Below are 18919 nucleotides of genomic sequence, written 5' to 3'. Positions count from 1 at the left end.
ACCTTCCAGGTAATCGGTTGTAGGTTCACAATGGGATTCATTAAATGGCATGTGTATCCCAGCTGCAACTGTCTCCTTCCTCCCTGAGCTTGGTTCTGTGCTTGTAAAATGATGTAATAATCTCAGAGACCACAGCAGCAAAGTTTGTGTTTGTGTACAGCATTTGAAGGAACACTTTCTCTACCTTAACTTCCAGACTCACCTGACAAGCTGGTGCCTAACATGACTTCTGTGTCATATTACAAAATAAGGATGGTAGAGTGTGACTGTCCAAGGGATATTTTTTGCTTCTCGAAAACAAAGGAAATGGCACCAGGATTCCAATAGCAATGTGACTTCCATTTTACTTCTTCCACCTAATAAGGTAGAATTCATTCTTGTTTACTTCTGTATATCAGTGTCTGTAGGGGCCATATAGAGCTCAGATTTTCTATCATGTCTCAGGTTCTAGCCTGAGTGTACAGTGCAATTGAAGACAAAGGTAACTATGCAGGAAAAAGCTAGAAATAAAGCAAATGTTATACGCCTGGGTAGTATTTGGCAGAAGAAGTCTAATCCACCTCCATGAGAAGCAGAAAACTTTGCAAAGTAAATGTTTTTTGATAGAAACATGAGAGAGTAGACCATGAATACAAACAGTAGCAACAATCTCTGGAAAAGATACATTGGTGGGATAATTGTTTTGGAATGGGATGAACAAAAGCAGCAGTTTATTCTTGTCTTACACACATGGCACAACATACAGAACCAGCACAAATAACTTACAAAATCTCATACACCATGCTTCCTCTCGTATAGCTTCTAGTAAGTTACAACACCATAACAAATCAGGTATTTAGTTACGACAGATCTCCAGACATGGATAATCTCCCATTCAAGGAGTTATTATTTTTGTAAGCTACTTAGACAAACATCATTTTTTTACATGTTTAATACAGTACAGTATCCTTAACAGAGTTCAAAATATTCACAATGATAATTGAATACTTTATAAAACAACAGAATTTCTCATCTTGGTACAGGTCTACATTCACTCCTGCATTGTCTGGTTTACAGATGTGTTACAAGTCATCTTTACTCAACTTTCCAAGCTAAACATTGCTTTAAATGGAAAACAAAATTCTATTTACAGGTGGGTTTTTTTTTTTTAGATTTAATAAAAATGTCTTTGCTTCCCTTTCCTATTCCTACCCCATATCCCCAACAGCAACTGCCATTTAGCAGGTAGAAATATTAACCCTCAAGCTACTATAGAAACTTGAAAAAAAATTCATGACAACTTGTTGGATGCAAAATGAAAGATGATTACAGCCCATCATTAATTCAAAAAGGTGATTTTTTTTTTTTCTCCAAATGTCAGAATTTGTGTCCATTGGAGAGAGATGACTCCTGTCATCTGATTTTTAGAGATAATGTAGAGATAATGTATGGGCCAATATACAAAACTCTTTTTTTTTCTTTTTTTTTTTCTTTTTTTTTTTTTTAATTACAAGCTGTCTCATTCTCACACAATCACTTTTTGTATAAAGTTCTTTCCTTACTAGGAATTATAACGACTCTGGTTGTGCAGTACTGACTTAAACTCTCCCAGTCTCCATTAGATCAGATTAGATGGTGCCATTGACATTGCTGAGTTGACTCACAAGAAGAGTTTTGCTCTGTCATTGCACTTCAATCCCCACTGAAGCCTGCAGGCATCTTTGTTTGACTTGGTGACTTTGGATTAGCTCTGCTTGAATGTGGCTGGCAAACTCTAGCCCTTAAGCAGTTAATCAGCTTTCTAAAGAAATAAGCAAAAAAGATTCCTCTCCTTTATACATACAATACGCAGGTTTTTTACATTGAGCATTATCATAAAAAGAATGTTTATGTTATTTTGAAAATGTATTTTTACAGAAATCTATAAACACTGTTATATCAAACACATTCTCAAAAACTGGAGAAAATACCAACACAAAACCTGGAAGAGCCTCAACAGAATTCTTCCAGTGCTATTTGTCTACTTGCATATTTCATATTTCAGTGTCCTTTACTGCAAACATAATTTGGCCACATGAGAACAGGTAAAGTCCACAACAAATCTCCAACAGTTTTGAAAAGGACCTGGATCTGTTGTTTAATGAAAGTAATTTGACATGCAATGTATGTTTGTGTTTGTTTCTTTGTTTGTTTTGTTGGTTTTGTTTTTGTTTTTTAACTGGCATGCCCTTTCTGTTACCTTTATTTGCATTGAGCAATACCTTAATTCCCAGATAATCTTCCACTTCACTGATATTACACATGACAAAATGACATATGCAAAAAATACTGAAAACAGTTTCCCATTTTTTAAATCTTTCTTATGGTAACAATTAACGCCATTATATTCTTCTTTATATGTGTTGTAAATAAAGATTATGTAGGAATAATATCTGCAGACAATTCTGTATCAGAAATCAGTGTACAAACTTCAGGAAATCTGCTTATAGTTGTGCTATAGTTCTGACAGCCTAAAAATCTATCTATCTATCTGGTGTGACCAAGAGTGAATTTCACAGATCTAAATGATTTATTTATATATATTTTTTATGTTACATCTGATAATCCCCCAGTTTTAAGTTTAAACATACATATGTAACACTAACATGAAATCAGGATGTTTATATTCCCCTACCATTACCAATTTTCAGTACAATCGGTAATGGACTTTAACATGTATAATGTAAGTGAAATGCACTTTTCAGGTAGTTTGTCTAACATAATACTGGATAAATTATAATGTGAGCTTGGTTTCCTATCTTGCAAAAGTTTAAAAATGTATTAAAATTTTTGTTGGGTGTACCCTTACTGACTGTAATGGCATTAGTCACAGTTCAGGAAGTTAAACAGCAGAATAAGGTTTTGATCTCAGTCTCACTGTTTTGTTTGTTCGTTGATGAAACAAAAGAAGAAATTACTTTAAATATTACTTAACATTTTAAAGCATAATTGATGAAAGTTCATTGACTGCAACATCCTGTATGCTATGTCGCCTCAATAAAAATGTTTTCCCATGGCTTGAAATGCTTAAAGTGTAATCCTTGCCAGAGAAAAAAAAATGCAAGCCATATCTAATCCCAAATTCTAACTATATTGTAACATGTACAGTCACCCGTAAAGGAGCCCTTTTAACAAAACAATGTATGCTAACTTGCTCAATGATTTGCAGAATGTATCTATTTCTGTCACTGTAAAAAACCAAATCATATATATACATCTTAAAAAAAAAAAAAAAAAAATCTAAGTGTAAATAATTATACAGTATTTCCACAGATAAAACAAATAGTTGCACATGTTATCATATGTAAAGCAAATTGCTGAAACTCTCTTCAGTCTTTGGGATGAATAAAGTATAAGTAACAAAAACCTACAAATAATGATTGAATTTTCATAAAAGAAGGTTTTCAATGGAGGGGTAGAAGGAATTCCCCTCCTACTCACCCTCATTCCCCATGGCTTTTATAGAATCAGCCCCTTCCCCAATAAGCCACAGGTGGTATTTTTAGATCTAACAATGTATTTTAATGAGGTTATTTTTTTCTGTATAACAGTACTAAGTTTTCAGTGACTTTTTCATAAATCATAGTCTGTACTTATTGAAGTCTATAATTCTTCAGAAGTTTCAGGCTATTTAAACTTCAGAAGAATATGAATCTGATCCAATTATGTTAAAGTCTAATGAAAGATAAATTCCTTTATTTACTGTGAAAACTTAGTTACCTTCTGTTCTGATAATTCAATCCAGTTTTTATTCCCCCCACCCCCAAAAGAAGTCTTGTAGTTACAAGCCTGTAATTATACATAGCAAAGAAAGAAAACTGCTCCTTGCCTATGGAAATAAATATAGTTTTTTCAAGTTTTGACCCCTTTCTAAGCTGCTAACCGTCACACAACATATGCCACTTGGCAATTTGTCTCCTAGGATATTCACAAATTTCCTTCCAGTGCTCTCCACCTGTTCCTTCTGCTGAAGATCCCAAGGTTAACCGGCCAATGACCTCATTCCTTGACCCTCTATCTGAATCTAAAACCAAAAATTCAATGCTGATATCATCAAGACCCTCACAAGGAATGTCAAAGACAAACAATTCATTGAACACTGCATTGGGGGTGCATTTCTTCACATGGGTTTTCTTTTTAGAAATTCTCTTCTTAGCATGGTACAGGTTCACTTTGACATAAGGATCTGAAATGAAAAGAGCGAGCACAGGTCAGCTGTCAAACAGTGTTGTTTAGAGATTTCTTGATCTAGTTAATGGTAAATTTCATAACTTACCAACATAATTACATCACACTTGAGGAGATGATTCAAGCAAGACATTAAAGATGATTCATCTCATCCAATTTTTTTGTGTTTACATCTGAATTATTTCCTTAAAGTTCCCTTTATGGTCACCAAAGATGTGTAATCAGGATAGTCAGTGAAATTTAGGGCTTGGTTCATGTGATAAAAATACAGGTGTGTCTTTCATGAGATAAATCCTGTCTTGTAATTCATTTAACCTAATAACAGCTCTACTACATGCAAAGGTGGTCTGAAAATACACAAAATTCTAATAGACTCTGACAAATATGCATCATTACATATTTACGTGTAACAGAAATTTACTTTTCACATGTTCTACCAGTAAGGGATAATAATTAATATTAATAAGTCTCATGCAAAGAAAAGCTTCAAATAGGAGAGAATAAACTCATGCTGAGAGAATGTATGTGCGTATGTATGTATGTAAATCAGTTCTGTTACAGTTTTACCAAAGCCAATTAACTTGATTAAATTGATCCCACCAATTTTTATTAAACAAATTTAACACTAAACTTTAAATGTAAGGGTAAGTTTGCTCTTAGGATATGTATTGAATTTATGTCTGAGCTGTACTACTATTGAAGAAGGAAGGGAAAATGCTCATATTTTTAGCTGTCAACCAACTTTTAGCGTTTGCAATTCTCATTCAACTGTTGCAAGATTCCTTTATTATTATCTTCAACAATAGCTCTATTTCTTCCTTCGGAAGACTTCTAGAAAATGCTTTAAAGTACCTTGGCATTTATTTCAGAGGAATGTGAGCCTGTTTCCAAATACTTATGGTACAAAGATGCAGTACAAAATCCGTTCTACTGAACCCAACCAAATAAGATATTCCATGTAAACAATCAGCTATTAAGCATCAAGAATAGCTGAATACTTTCTTTAAAAAGTAAAGTTTAAACTGAACCCTATTTAGAAAATTTATGCCAAAATTATGAGATTGAACTGATTAAAATGTTTTTGTTTCCTTGAACTGCAATAGTTTAAAAGGAGGTAAGGTATGATAGAATACATCTTCACACTCATACTCTATCATCATAATAAATATTCTAAAAATAGAGTTTAATGTAATTAAACTGTTCATTGGTTTTGGAATGAATAAATGTCACACAACCATCAAAAAGATAAAAATCAATATCCATCGGTGGATTCATACTGTTGTTCATTTCTGTTTAAATGATATTTTCTGACTGTTACCCCAGCTGGCTACTAGATAAGGCTAGGTTTCTCTTGATTATTAGGTCTGTTTGGAGACCTCAATACCAGTGATCAAGGAAACAAACGAAGTTGTGGGAATGGAACAGCTTCTGAATAAAAAAGTTTGCAATTGAAGATTGGTTTATGCAATTGTTCATCTCACCCCACAGAAACACCAAGATTTATGCTGTTCTGTGGGGAAAGTCACAGAAGAAATGAGGACTGTCGTGTGTTCAGTGGTACTGATGCCCAGCTATCTATTGAACCTGGCCTTGCTGATGGACAGCAAATAATGAAGAACTCTCTAAAAGAACTAGGTCTCCAGGCTTGACAAGGATGATTGTGTTTCTTAGAAATATTACATTCTTATTATAGTTAGCAAGGTTGAACTGAGGGAAGCGGAAAGGGCAAACAAAATTGACAGCTTTACTCATAAGAGCCACAGTAAACAAATGTGTAGTCTGGATGTGCTATAGGACCAAGGTGGATGCTGAGACTAGGAACGCTTTTATTTTCACGTTATTTTCCCACCTTGGTGAACCTCAGCCAGACTTGGTCTGTTAAGATCAGCTTGCTGTCATGCTGTTTTCATGAAACATCCACTAACTACTGTGACTTTGGGGTTGATATTTAAAATAGATATGTGGAGCAAGCTGTTGGGCTCCATTTATTTCCTTTTTCCTTATGATATGTGAATGAAATTGAGATCAGAAGGATTTCAATGGAAATTCAATATGGAAATGGGAGTTATCTATAGCTTTGCTGTATTGAAACTAGCATAGGTTAACTTTCTAGGTAAATTGCAGCATTTCTTGGTGTGAGTAGAAAGACTGTATTATTGGTTGTAGTAATTATGATTCAGCGGTTCCCAAAACTACTTCCACTTCTTCTTCTTTAAAAAAAAAAATTAAAAAAAAAAAAATCCTGTGAAATGAAAGAGTATCAGTCCTATACAGAATCAACAGTAGACGTGCCACTATTTTTATAATCCTCTGTTGTATATTGTTCTTTTTATATGATTGTCTTATCCTTAGTATGTTGTGTATTAAATATTGTTATTATGTTGTCTAGCAATAATGTGCATCTAAGTGCAATTCTGCTATTGGCTTCAAAGAATGTTCCGCTGAATGAAAATGGCACAAGACCAGAAGGGAGTACAAACCCTGCTCCTTCTTAGTGCACCCCAAGTACAGCTCATGATAAAGCATATTGCACCTTTTCACCTTGCCAAATAAACGTTAGTGCTTACTGGGCCAAATTCAACACAGGTGTAACTGGTTTCTTTTCTTGGTGCTAGGCTGAAATAAACCATATGAAGATCTCACTCAATACTGAACTTCTAGAAAGAAACTAACTTTTTTGTCATAAATAAAAGCTTTTAGTATATGCAAACTAGATCCCATTCTTACGGCAGGCAGGTTCTGTTCAAGACGATCACAAAACTCATTGGTTTTCACTGCTAACAGATGTGGTGTTTTTTAACGTGATTGAAAAAGCAAGTTTGTAAAGTACATACCTGGAAAATAAAGCATTAACCTAGATATGAGTAAAATGAATAGGTTGCAAATAATAAAGACACTATTTCTACATTTATGGGATGCTTTTAGTCTTTAAAATGCCACATTTCAGCTGTCTTCCATCTGTTTTATATTCTTACGGTATATTCATTAGTAAAACCATTACCTGATAATCCTGACACATCAGATTTAGGTAGATGCCTGGCTTTCAAAACAACCACAGTGAGCGTGTTCGTTGTAGACTGATAACAGAGAGAGATTAGCAATTCTCCACGCCCAGATGATTTCTGAGGAAATGAAGGAAAAAAAGTAATAAGAGTATTTATAAACAATTATATTGACCAAGTGTTAACCCAAAATTAAGAAGATTTATGAAATGTCACATAACTGTATGCTCTGAAGTGGTGTAAAAGGATATAATTTATGGGGCTATGCTCCTTTACATAGCAAAAATAATTACTCTCTACTGTAGTTACATAGCTCTTCTTATGATTGGTTACTAGAATGAATGAAAATAAAAAACAAATAAGTGAAAACATAAGTTAACATGACATTATTGATTTCAGAGTTTAGATATTAAATCCTCCATCCTGAGAAAAAAAAAAAAAATCTCAGTGAATGAAAAAGATCGTAAGCAAAACAACACTCCATATAGATTGAAAAAGAAAATCTAATAAAATAAAATTTGATACATGTTCAGTAAAATGTTTTTAAACAGGAAGGTGCAAATAGTTAGTGAAAGCTCATCCCTGACACTTTCTAAAGTAGTGTCATAAACATGAAATAAAGATGACACCAAAGACTTTTGCTATGATTACTAGATTTGAATTTTCATGAGTCGTTTCTTTCACAGAAAGGAGGAAGGCAAGAGAAACAAGCAAAAATAATACTTTATATACCAGAAAATGCAATAAGTTATCAACAAAAATATCAATGGCATAGTAATAGTTGTCGTAATATAGCAGTGCAATTGCAAAATAACAGTATTAGTTATAGGTATGTTGTCTGGTAGACATTTATTTGATTTGGCAGTATGCTTGCTCTTTCAAAACAATCAAATTGAAAGTCAATACACATTCCAGTTCCTTAGTAGAGATTAAGAGACGTGTGTGTGATGCATGTGCTTTTCTGTGGTTCAGCTGTGATAGTTGTAAATGATCATTGCATTCTGAAACGAGACGACACGGTATGAAATATTTTTATCCCAGTGAAGTCAGTATGTTTTGCCATTGACTTCAGTAAGTCTTTGGCTTTCCCCTCATCTCTTACTGTCCTTAGAAGAGCTGCTGCCTGTGTCACAATTCTTGAGAGAGAAGATAGTAAGAGCACTGGTTTGGAAGAACATACTACTGCATCAGCAATACGGTCTCTAACAGGTTCCAATTCCTTAGCTAAAGACTGCCTGCATTCTTTAAGAATCTGCTATAAAACCCAGGTATTTGAATGGAAAGATTTACATTGACTATAATAAGCTTCAATAAAAAATGATTTCAGACAGAAAAGAGGAGAGAGAAGAAAGGGGAGAAATAGAAATATTTTCATTCTTTCCTTTTAAAGGAAATGAATTTGGATTGAGGCCTCTTAACCTAATGTAAACAGGTCCACTCAAACCTGCTGGACCAGCTGAATAAGCAAGTAGAGTTTAGAAAATTATCAATTTCTTGCAACATGCTCACTGTAATGTTCTTTTATTACATTTGTGTAATTGCTTCCTCATACTGCCATTATGAAAGCATCTCAATGACTTGCATGATGAGCTAGTTCCCTTTTCTTTACAAAGTGGTAGCAACACTACACAAGAATCATAGCTAACACTAGCACAACACTTCTAAAATGTAAATAAAAAATATGTTACCCTAACATTTCTTTTGATGATCTCTCTGTCCATTAGCAGTCTTCCTTCTGACAGTTCAATTCCTGCGAGGGGAATGAGGACTTCTCCTATGACATCATCTCTGGAAAACCTGTCAAAGCTCAAGATCACAAAGTGAAGTGTTAAGTCTTGAATTTGGGTATAGGGGATCCCATAAAACGTGAAGGTCTCATCAAAAGCTGGATCTAAGGTTTTTCTCAGCACTCTGGTTTTCACCTTGTGCTTTTTCTCAGGCAGAATTGTCATTTTGATGTAGGGATCAGAAGTCATTGACTGTTCGTCCATTGCTGGCAGCCCACGTGCTTCTTTGATGTTCACTACAAATGCCTTTTTCTCAAAGTTGTACTCTAAGGAGAAAAAGAGAGTTCCTAACTTGTCTTGTTTGTCTTCAGATGACAGGGAAGTGATGGATTTTAAACTATCAGGGGATACTGAATCTTTCTTCCTTTCTGCAAAGTGCTTAGGAGACAAATTTTCAGGATCTGGAGAGCTCTGGATTTTAGGGGTTGTTTTGGGGAAGTTGCCATTTAGATCTCTCTTCTCCAGGTCAAGATGGAGAGAATTCTTTGGCATCACTGATTTGTTCTTTGCTTCACTTTTATCATCTGCTCCAAACTTCTTCTTACTGTTGAGATTCTCAGGGTAAATATCGACCCCCTTCAGAACATGGACAAACTTATATGGAGGGGTCTTATTGGATTTGGAAGATTTACGTTGGCAGCAGATCCAAGCAAAAAGGGAGACCGAGAAGACAAGGCCAAATGCACTAAAGATGCCAACCACTGTAGGAATTTCATCTGCAAATCAAATAAATAGCGACAAGCACATAAGCAGCAATGCCTTAGACTCTGTATGATATTTAATAAAGTAATAATTTAGTAAAACAAACTGATACGAGATGGTAATAGCAGCAGGATCAACAGACTGGAAGTGCTTTGCATTGTACATATTGCTCGCCACCTGCAGGCATGCATGTGTAGTCCCACACTAAGGCACACTTGTTATGTTAGTATTTTTCCATACCCAGAGTGTTTGGGAGGAAAATACTATTCCCATCCTAATAGTAAAAAACATTAGTAATGGCTTGACTGTCTCATCCCTCTGTGTGTAGTTTCTGAGATTTTATGTCTGTGAGTAATACCAGCTCTCGGAAGGTTTCAGCTTTGAGTTTATGGAGCTTTTTTTGTTAGATAAAGCAGATTGTGAAATTTACATTACTTATAGATACATCATCTGCCTTTCACATTGTTTCCTAAAATACTTTGTACACTCAATTTACTCGTTTTTTATGGTCTGATCCCATAATTGCCCGGAGGTATTTCTTGAAAGAAATTAGTTTAACTGGAGGTTATAACACTCAACAGATTCAACGGGATTTTCAATACTTTATAGTAGGAAGTCTATAAAACAAAAATTTAGAATAATTTCATACAAAGTGTCTTTTCCAGATGGATGTGACATTGGGCAGTCACATGTGAGACTAAAGCTGAAAAAAAAACTATTAAATGTGTCATTGATAACCACTGAGCTTTACATTTAAGATACTATGAATCAAAGCTATAGGGAGTTTACAAGAAAGGTCACTACTTTTTAGAAGTATATAAGAAAAACACTGAAACATAATTCTTTTCTATCTTAATAAGAATCCTTAACTTAAACTGAATAAAGAGAAACTGAGCAAGTGTTACAACCTCAATTGTCATGTGGATACATTAGTTACATATAGAGTATCATTAGCCCTTCAAAGCATGCATCGAAGGGTAAATGAGCACAACTAATTGGAAATCCAATTTTGCCCATAAGTAACATTACTAAGCGAGTTTAAACCTCCCACAATGTAACAATCAGAGCTTAATCTTTATTCCCTGCAACAGTGAAAGACCAGTAGAATATTAATGGAATTACATTGTTTATGCATATAGGTAATTGTGTAACAGTTCTAGTTCCTTTCCTGAGAAAAAGAAAACTGTCCTCCTCTATGTATTACTAAATCAGTTTCATTCAGCTAAAATCTGGGCAGATAGATGTGCTGCCACTATACATTTGCTTTTTAGTGGGATGATTAAAAATACCCACAATACTATCAAAACATATTAGGACATAATGTTCCAGCACAGAAAGGATCAGGCCTGGCTATTAATTTTTTTCCGACAGCATTCCTGTCACTTTCCCTTTGCTGACAAGTTGTATCAGTCTACAAACTTAATTGTGAATAAAATGACTGAAAATTATATACATAACCAAAAAGTATTTTTTCTAAGTTAAGCACGTGGCTCTGAGTATCAAGAATTCCCTGGACTGCAGAAATTTAAATATACATGGTATAAAGGTAGAAGGAAAAACAAATAATGGAAAGCGAATCAGATTAATAGCTTTTAAGAATGATTTGCACATTTGTAATACTTTTTCATGAGATGACAGTCTTTGTATACTAACAGACATTATGCTCTATTTTAACTCTACAACTACTGAAAGCGGTGGTAAAATCAATTTTGTGTTTAAAATATTATCTTTCTTAAATAAGTAATTAGATAAGCATGATGTCACAAGTGTGGTTAGAAATATCATGTGGGTGGGGTAGGAAAGAGGATGAAATGGTAACTAAAATGGTTTTACAACTAATTATGTTGCAATCAGAATGTCTTGCTGCTGTCATAATGTAAATCAATTGGTTAATGTTCAAGGCAGTGTATTAATAGGAAACATCACCTATTGATTCTGTGAGAACTTATTATTTCAGTTACGTGATACAAATCTGGAGTCACTTCACTTAAGTCAATGGAATGCTCCTTGAATTAAACCACTACTAAAGCAAATATAATCTAGGCTAGAGTCAATATTTGTAAAGCAGAGTTCGGGAACATTTCTACTTACTGCTTTTCCGAGTACAGCTGTTTCTGTATCTATTTTGTAAGCGCACATATATATGACTGTTTCTGAAACTTCTGGTAACACAGTTAAACACCCTACATCCAGTGCATAGAAACAACAAAACTGAAAAAGTTCATTGTTATCATTGATGTTCTCAATGAACCCTGACTGATCAAGATGCAGCTGTTTAGCTAAAACCACTGTGATCCTGTATTTTCATCTGCCTAGCAATGTCCTTTACTAGGCTACTTTTCACTTTAACTAATGGTTGACAAGTCTTTCTCTATAACAAGAAAAAAGGAATGACAATTATTCCAAGAATGTCTTGAACAAAGATTTTCTCTGTGGCATAGGATGCGTTTACATCATTTAAATCTGAAGCCACGCTACTTTAACCAAGAAAGAGGAAACAACCCCAAACCTCTCTCGTTCGAAAATTCACCTACACAAACCTCTCTCCCCGTTCACCAGAGGGGAATGGGTAGGGAGGAAGGAAGAGAGCAAAGGGAAAGAAAGCAAATTCACACAACTTCTGAGACCAAAGAGAAATGGGGGAAATCAGGTTCGTGCCAAGCAGCCGCGTGCTGGGAGGCGCTGGGTGGCTCAGCAGAGGCTGTCTGCCTGCACTTTTCCTGGGGAGGGGAGCAGCCCCCAGCCCGGCGGGCGGGGAGTTGGGGCCGGGACGCGCTTACCGAACTGCTGGCGGCCGGCCGCGATCGGAGCCATGTTGGCGGCGTGCGCTGTCCGCGGTGCTGGAGCCGCTGTCCGCGGTGCTGGAGCCGCTGTCCGCGGTGCTGGAGCCTCCGTCCGGGGAGCGGGAGACACCTCCTCGGGTGCCAAGCGACCTGCCCGGGGCTCCGAAGGGGCTGCCCTGCTCTCCCCTGGCTCTCTGTTCACAGAGCCCAGGCGACCGTTTTTTTTCTCAGCGTGTTTGGTTTTGTTGTTTTTTTTTTTTTTTTTCCCTTTAAAAAAAAAAAAAAAAGAAAAAAGAACAACAACAAAAAAAAACAAAACCAGGAGACACGAGTGGTGGGGAAGGTGGAGGAGGAGGCTGCGAGGGGACTGGAGGAGAGGGGGGAGGGGAAGCTTCGGTCCTCCCCTTTGCACACTGATTTGCAACCCCCTTCCTGTTTTGGCTCTTCTGAGTAGCTCCGCTCCGAGACTGAAGACGTGGTTGAAACCCAAATTGACGCAATCCTGACGCTACAGGGCTGAAATCAGCACCTTTCCCACCTCCCATCCCCCCTCCCCAACCACCACACCCTCCTTTCCTCCCTCCCTCTCTCTCTCTCACTCACTCCCCCCCGCCCCCCCCCCCCCCCCCCCCCCCATCTTCTTTCTGGGGATTGAACACGCACTCATCGATTATTTTAACTGCCCTGCTGCAGGATATGAGCTCCCACCCTCCATCGGACACAGACAGTGAAATGCTAATGTGTGTGATTCAGTGTACCTTGTGTAATACACGGCTGTGTCTGTTTTGCAGGGGTAAGATTTATTTATTTGCTTATTTATCTATCAACTGGGCAGGCTACAACAACATGAAGGAAATGCCAACTCAAATGGTCCAGACACCTTGGCTCCAGCAGCAAGGCACACATTTTTCCTATGACTGATACACTTACTAGATTTGAGTCAGGAAAACTCCTGATGTGCCTTCTCCCTGTCCCTTCTCACTGCTTCTTCCCACCATCCACCCCCACATAAACACTCAGCTCACACTTTGGAAATCCTTGTGACCTTCCTTGCAGGTCTAGGAAAGTGCTGAATCTACCTAGGTATTTCTGAATTTTACCAGATTTAGATTTACCAGATACTGGTCTGAGAATATAGTGGGGAGGTAGGGCGAGGCTGGCAGACAGGAGGAATAGGGGGAAACAGGACAAGAAAGCAGGGGTGCTGTAACTGGAATTGCTACAGCACATAATAACCCAAGCTAAATCCTTGTGCAACAGAGCTGCAAAAGCCAGCACCTGGCATCTGACTTCTCCTGGACTCGGAAGAAATCATAGCAGCCAAGTTTGGAGCCCAACTGCTAATTCTGCTACATAAATGAGAAACAGGTGGTGTTGCTCTTCTAAATAACAAAATCCAGATGCAGACATGCTCTGGCATGACCCTGCTCTACAATGGGACACTATGTCTTGGCCCACTTTAAAGTATGTTTTTGCTTCACAGGGAAGTCAGTGAAGCTCCTTGGATTTTAAAAACTGAAAATAGGAAAGCCACGGACTCATGGCAAACTAGTGTCAACCACAGCTGAATAAAGTGCCTGGCTTATCCTGAGGATTTGGAACCTATTGGTTAATATTGTTTATGCTTGTCTGCTTCTGTTACACATTCAGTAACTTGGTCTTGTTATATACCTGCATAACTCTTTCTGGAACAACCACATCCACTACTCCAAACTTCATTATATCCCATCCCATTTAATAAAACACAGAGAATAACTTACCACAACTGCTACTCTTACAAACACCTAGACTACAGTGAACTCAGGCAGCAGAAGACTGCAGAAACTGTCATTTAGCTCTTGTTTGTGTTTTGGCAGCACAGTTTGATTTGAGATGTTTGGGTTCATGTGCTGACACAAATCCAAGCAAATCTGGCTCAACTTCTCCCTTCTTTCTGGCAGTCCTCCTTCCCCCAGACCTGCTATCCACTTCCCTGTCTCAGTCCAAAAATCCAGCCTTGCTCAAAACGTGCAGCCATTGAAGGTAATTACATTTGCTTTTAAACCACATTCCAAATATAAGACCCTCCAGACATGACTGAAATAAAAAAGATCCTTAAACAAATTTAGAGTTAAATATGTTTAACTGGGTGTTACTGTGTCTGGACTTTAAAAACAATGGGCTGAGAATCAATATATGTTATATTTTGGTAGCGTGTTTACCTTATTTAAGCTGGGGTATGGTGAGCTTATGTATTATGTTGACACTTGAGTCATTGTCAGTAATTTTTTAAGCTTTTTATTTCTTATTTTCTGAATGAAATCAAAGAAAACCTTTGTTAATATATACAAATTTATGGAGCACATGGAAATAAACAATGATTGACTCCATCTTTCTTCCCTTTAGTTTCTTAGATGTCCCAAGGATCTTTAAAAAGATTTTGCACAATTTATATATCTTTGTATAGTGGACAGAGGCAATTTCCTTCAGTATTCAGGGTTTTGTATTTGATTTCTTTCCTGTGACAGTGCTGATGAAATGGGGAAGATACATGTCCTTTTCTTTTTTCTTCTTCTTTTTTTTTTTTTCTCCTCCTTTTCCAAAATTCCTGGTAGTTCATGCTAGATTTTAGACACTAATTAAGATATGAATGGTGCTGGGTGCTGTACAACCAGTAAACCCCCCTTCCTTTCATTGCAGTTCTGTGCATGTATAGCTCTTTAGAGCAATGTAGAAAAGGTTTCACAATGCCAGCTCTCTGTCTTTAGAAACTTAGAGCTGCCAAAACTGTGTATATACATAAGCATGTGTAAACATATACAGATATGTAAATGAATGATTTTATGTCTTTATTGCATTGGTCAGTGAAACAGCAAATAAGCATTTGTTTTACATCGCTCATGAACCTTCTATATTTAATTATATGACTCCACTTAATGGAACAGAGTGTGCATCACAGAAAATACTCGAGGAGGGGGTGGAGCACTGAGTTGCTGACACATCTTGAGACAGACGCACTTTTTGCTCCCTGTGTTGTGCAAGCACCATCTAGTGTACATCTTACACCCATCAGCACTGGATGATTAGCATACACCCATGTAGGTAGCACGAACACAAAGATACACCACTAACTCACTGCTGTTTCATTACATTTCTGACAAGTGGCCAGAGGGAAAAGCCATCATGTGAACCCTGTGTGTTTCTTCACCTGTTAAGTGACTATCTTTCAGTTCAGTCCAATGCAACAATAATGACTCTTAATTTTTGTAGCTATATGTTTTTCACATTTCCCTCTGTTCTAAGAAAACATCCTGGATACTTCAGCAAAATTTTACGCAGTTTTCCACAGACTTGTCAATAAAAACTTGGACTAGGAACTCACAGCCTAAGTAATATTCCCTTAATTTTCCCAGCAAACATGATATAATGATCTCAGATGGTTTCAGCTCAGAGACACAGCGTTAAAAGGAGTTGGTTCATACTTTGCCTGCACTGAGTTGAAATGGATTGATCATCTGCAAAATATCTCTGTATATGATCTGGCTGACTGTATCACAACAAGGCCTTCTGTGGTCTGAAAACTAGATTATTGCTGCACATGCATGCGCAGAGCATTCTCCTGCTACTCCTAGAAGAGGGAGGGTGGTTGCTAAGCAACAGAGCCCATACGCTTCCCATAGACTTCAAATAAGCATATGGGGCTGGAAAAGGTGTTCCCCCACCTGCAAATGAACTATCGCCATTCCTCAGATCCCAAAGCCCGTGTGTAGAAAATATAATCCTCACCCCATAAAATATTTTTTAAAAAATAATAATAATTTAAAAAAAGATATTCTAAACAATGTCCCCATTTCCCCCCCAAAAAGCCAACCAGCATTTAAAAATAAAACTTGGTGATTTATATGTATGAGGTAAAGCTGATGAAACAGCCCCTTTCTATCTCTGTGAAATGTTTCCCTGGAGCTTAAAGACAGAGTTTTACATTGTCAAAAATAACATCTAATTTTGGGTTTTGTAGTTGCCAGGTGCCAAACTATAGGCTTTAATTAATGCTATTTAGCACCTATGAAAATCGAACCCTTCAGCCTTGCTTACAAAAGAAACCCTCAGTGAGACACAGGTATCAGTCCCTGATTTTGGAATGTGCAGAGCATTCAATGCTTCTGAAAGTCAAACAGTTTCAAAGGGACCTATGCTTGATTTCTGCTTCAGTTATCTCTGCAATTAGACAGTGGAAAGGGGCTAGCATCCCTCCCTGTGTCTCAGCCTTTGATGCTCTTTAAATGCCTAAAGGCATGTCTTTCGGTGCCACACACCCACAGACCTGGACTTGTCACGTGAAGGCTCAGATTGCTGCCTATCTGACCTTACAGACTTAATGTTCCTCCCTAGGTTGTGACTGAGTTCAGTTTCACACATTTTAACGTCCAGTGCTACTTGAAATACTTCAGCATTATCTCCAGTTTCTGTTGCAGAATGGTGACATTTTCTGGGCTGTATTTACCAGTCTGATGTAGATACAGCAGGTACCACAGAGGTCCTGAAATGGCAAAGGAGGTATGGATTTAGGTAAATGAATCACCCTCTAGCTCGTACACCACATCTAGGCATCTAATTTCAGGCCTACAATCTAGAGATGAATCCTTCTCGCCCTGGGGCTTGCTTGAATTGCCTCTTAACATGTGTCTAGAGTCACTGGAAAGCCTTAAACTTCCGTACGGAACTAATGGATACAAGACAGGATGACCAGGACACCTGCAGAAACCTGGAGCAGCAGCTGAAGGTGAGGTAAAGATGTCTGCTGGAGTCACTAGTCTAGGTAAGTTGCCTCAAATATCATTATACAACATCATTTAAGCAACTGAAAGAATTTTCTAGCTCACCTACAGATGTGTAGAGATCTAAATTAATGATTTAAGCATGAAATAGAGTCATGCCCCAGGGATCAGTTTTAGGCTGAGCAGAACCTTTCTCTTGACTCCACTGGCTCTATTGACCAGATGCTTGTTTTGTATAGTGGGAATTTATTATAACACCTGTTGCACATACAGACATGAAGTTTGGCATGCTAATTTTAGGGCTAGACTCCATCCCTGAGATTCAGTAAGGTGTCATTAAAAAAAAAAAAAAAAATATATATATATATATAAACCAAGTTTTTTTCTTATCTGTAGTGACACTGTGCAGGTCAGTGTCTTGATGAGATTGTAAGATTGGGTGAAGGTTATAATTTAAGTAGTTTAGTGGTGAAGTTTAGGCAAAAAAAAAAAAAAAAAAAGCATTACTGGTTGTTTGACTGATGACAAAGCTCTTCCAAGAATAAGAAATATCACCGACCCTTCAGAATTTGGGGCAAATTGCACAATGTTTTGCTAAATACATGATGACATGTATTTTGGTTTGATTATTTTTTCCATTGTAAGACCTTCCTGCAATTCCACATGCTGAGTGAAAATTTAAAAAAAGAAAACCCCTCACTACTACAATTAAAATTTTGCATTAAAGACTCCAGAGTGTTTTCAGCCTGTATGTACTGGCATGCACTTTCCAAAGTGTCTGCAGGTTAGCTCTCCGGGGATTACAGGTGCATTTATGTAATAAGGTATAAAGAAGCAGACTTTGATTTGGGAGGCAGCAGCTACTAACAATTCCTATGACATTTCTTACCTTTTTTCTTTATTTTTAAGACAAATTTTTCCAAGCAATATATTGCTTCAGGTGACAGTTTTATTTCAATAACAGCTAGATTTTACTGGTTTTAATGTGCTACGGTTCATGAGTGGTAGTGTGTGGGAGCTGGTAAAATTACTGTGTATATGTCTTACAGGTTCTGCAATCCAGGTGAGTCAGAACAACTCTTACGCTTTCACACAGGGCTATAGATATCTCAGGAGATAGAATAATCTTTCATCTTGGTAGCCTCTGCTTGTCGAGGAAAAGACAATTTTATTTCCTCTTCAAGTACAGGTTTTGATACCAACAATGTTGAAAATAGGAAACGGAATTGGAACCTTATTTACGTCAATCTCCTTTGCCTTTTACTTAACATTACCCGTTAAAATGCAACTCAAAAAAAGAAAAAAGGCACCATTAGAGAATTATTCTGAGATTTTAGAGAAATAGTATTGTATTAGAAGGCTGGAATTAATTTCAATTTCTTACCTAATTCACTCAGACTTTTTTAGAAATCCGAGCTGTTTTTCATAGACAGGGAAAGAGGACTATGCCAAAACAGGGATTTACATGCTTAAGCCACACCTAATTCCACTTTTATGAGCTTTAATCTAAAATTCAAACCTTGGAATCCCTGCTGAACTTATCTTTAAGACTAGGATCATCTTAAGAAATGTTAGAACAATAAGGATAACTTCCTGTAAAATATTTTATTTTCTGGCCATACTCAGGAAAATTTGCCCTGGAATGCGAAGAAGTCAAATACCTAGTTCATTTCTTCACCTTG

General features: G+C 37.1%; 1 protein-coding gene across 2 annotated transcripts; it reads right to left on the bottom strand.

Annotated features, from left to right (window-relative positions):
- Positions 1-653: 653 nt before the first annotated feature.
- SYT4 (synaptotagmin 4) lies at positions 654-12725 on the bottom strand. 2 transcript variants are annotated; one of them, XM_074932875.1, is made up of 4 exons: positions 12478-12725; positions 8897-9711; positions 7208-7328; positions 654-4204 (listed from the first exon to the last, which is right to left on the bottom strand). In XM_074932875.1, exons 1-4 carry the CDS (start codon positions 12509-12511, stop codon positions 3897-3899), a joined length of 1278 nt encoding a protein of 425 aa, XP_074788976.1. In that variant the 5' UTR covers positions 12512-12725; the 3' UTR covers positions 654-3896. The 2 variants fall into 2 exon arrangements, with proteins under 2 accessions (XP_074788976.1, XP_074788977.1); XM_074932876.1 differs by having other exon boundaries at positions 8903-9711.
- Between the last annotated feature and the right edge of the window lie 6194 nt (positions 12726-18919).

Source organism: Athene noctua, chromosome Z (genome assembly GCF_965140245.1).
Source record: "Athene noctua chromosome Z, bAthNoc1.hap1.1, whole genome shotgun sequence".
Classification (NCBI taxonomy): Eukaryota; Metazoa; Chordata; class Aves; order Strigiformes; family Strigidae; genus Athene; species Athene noctua.
Note: the sequence above shows the minus strand (reverse complement) of the source record. Positions and strands in the feature narration are given on the sequence as shown.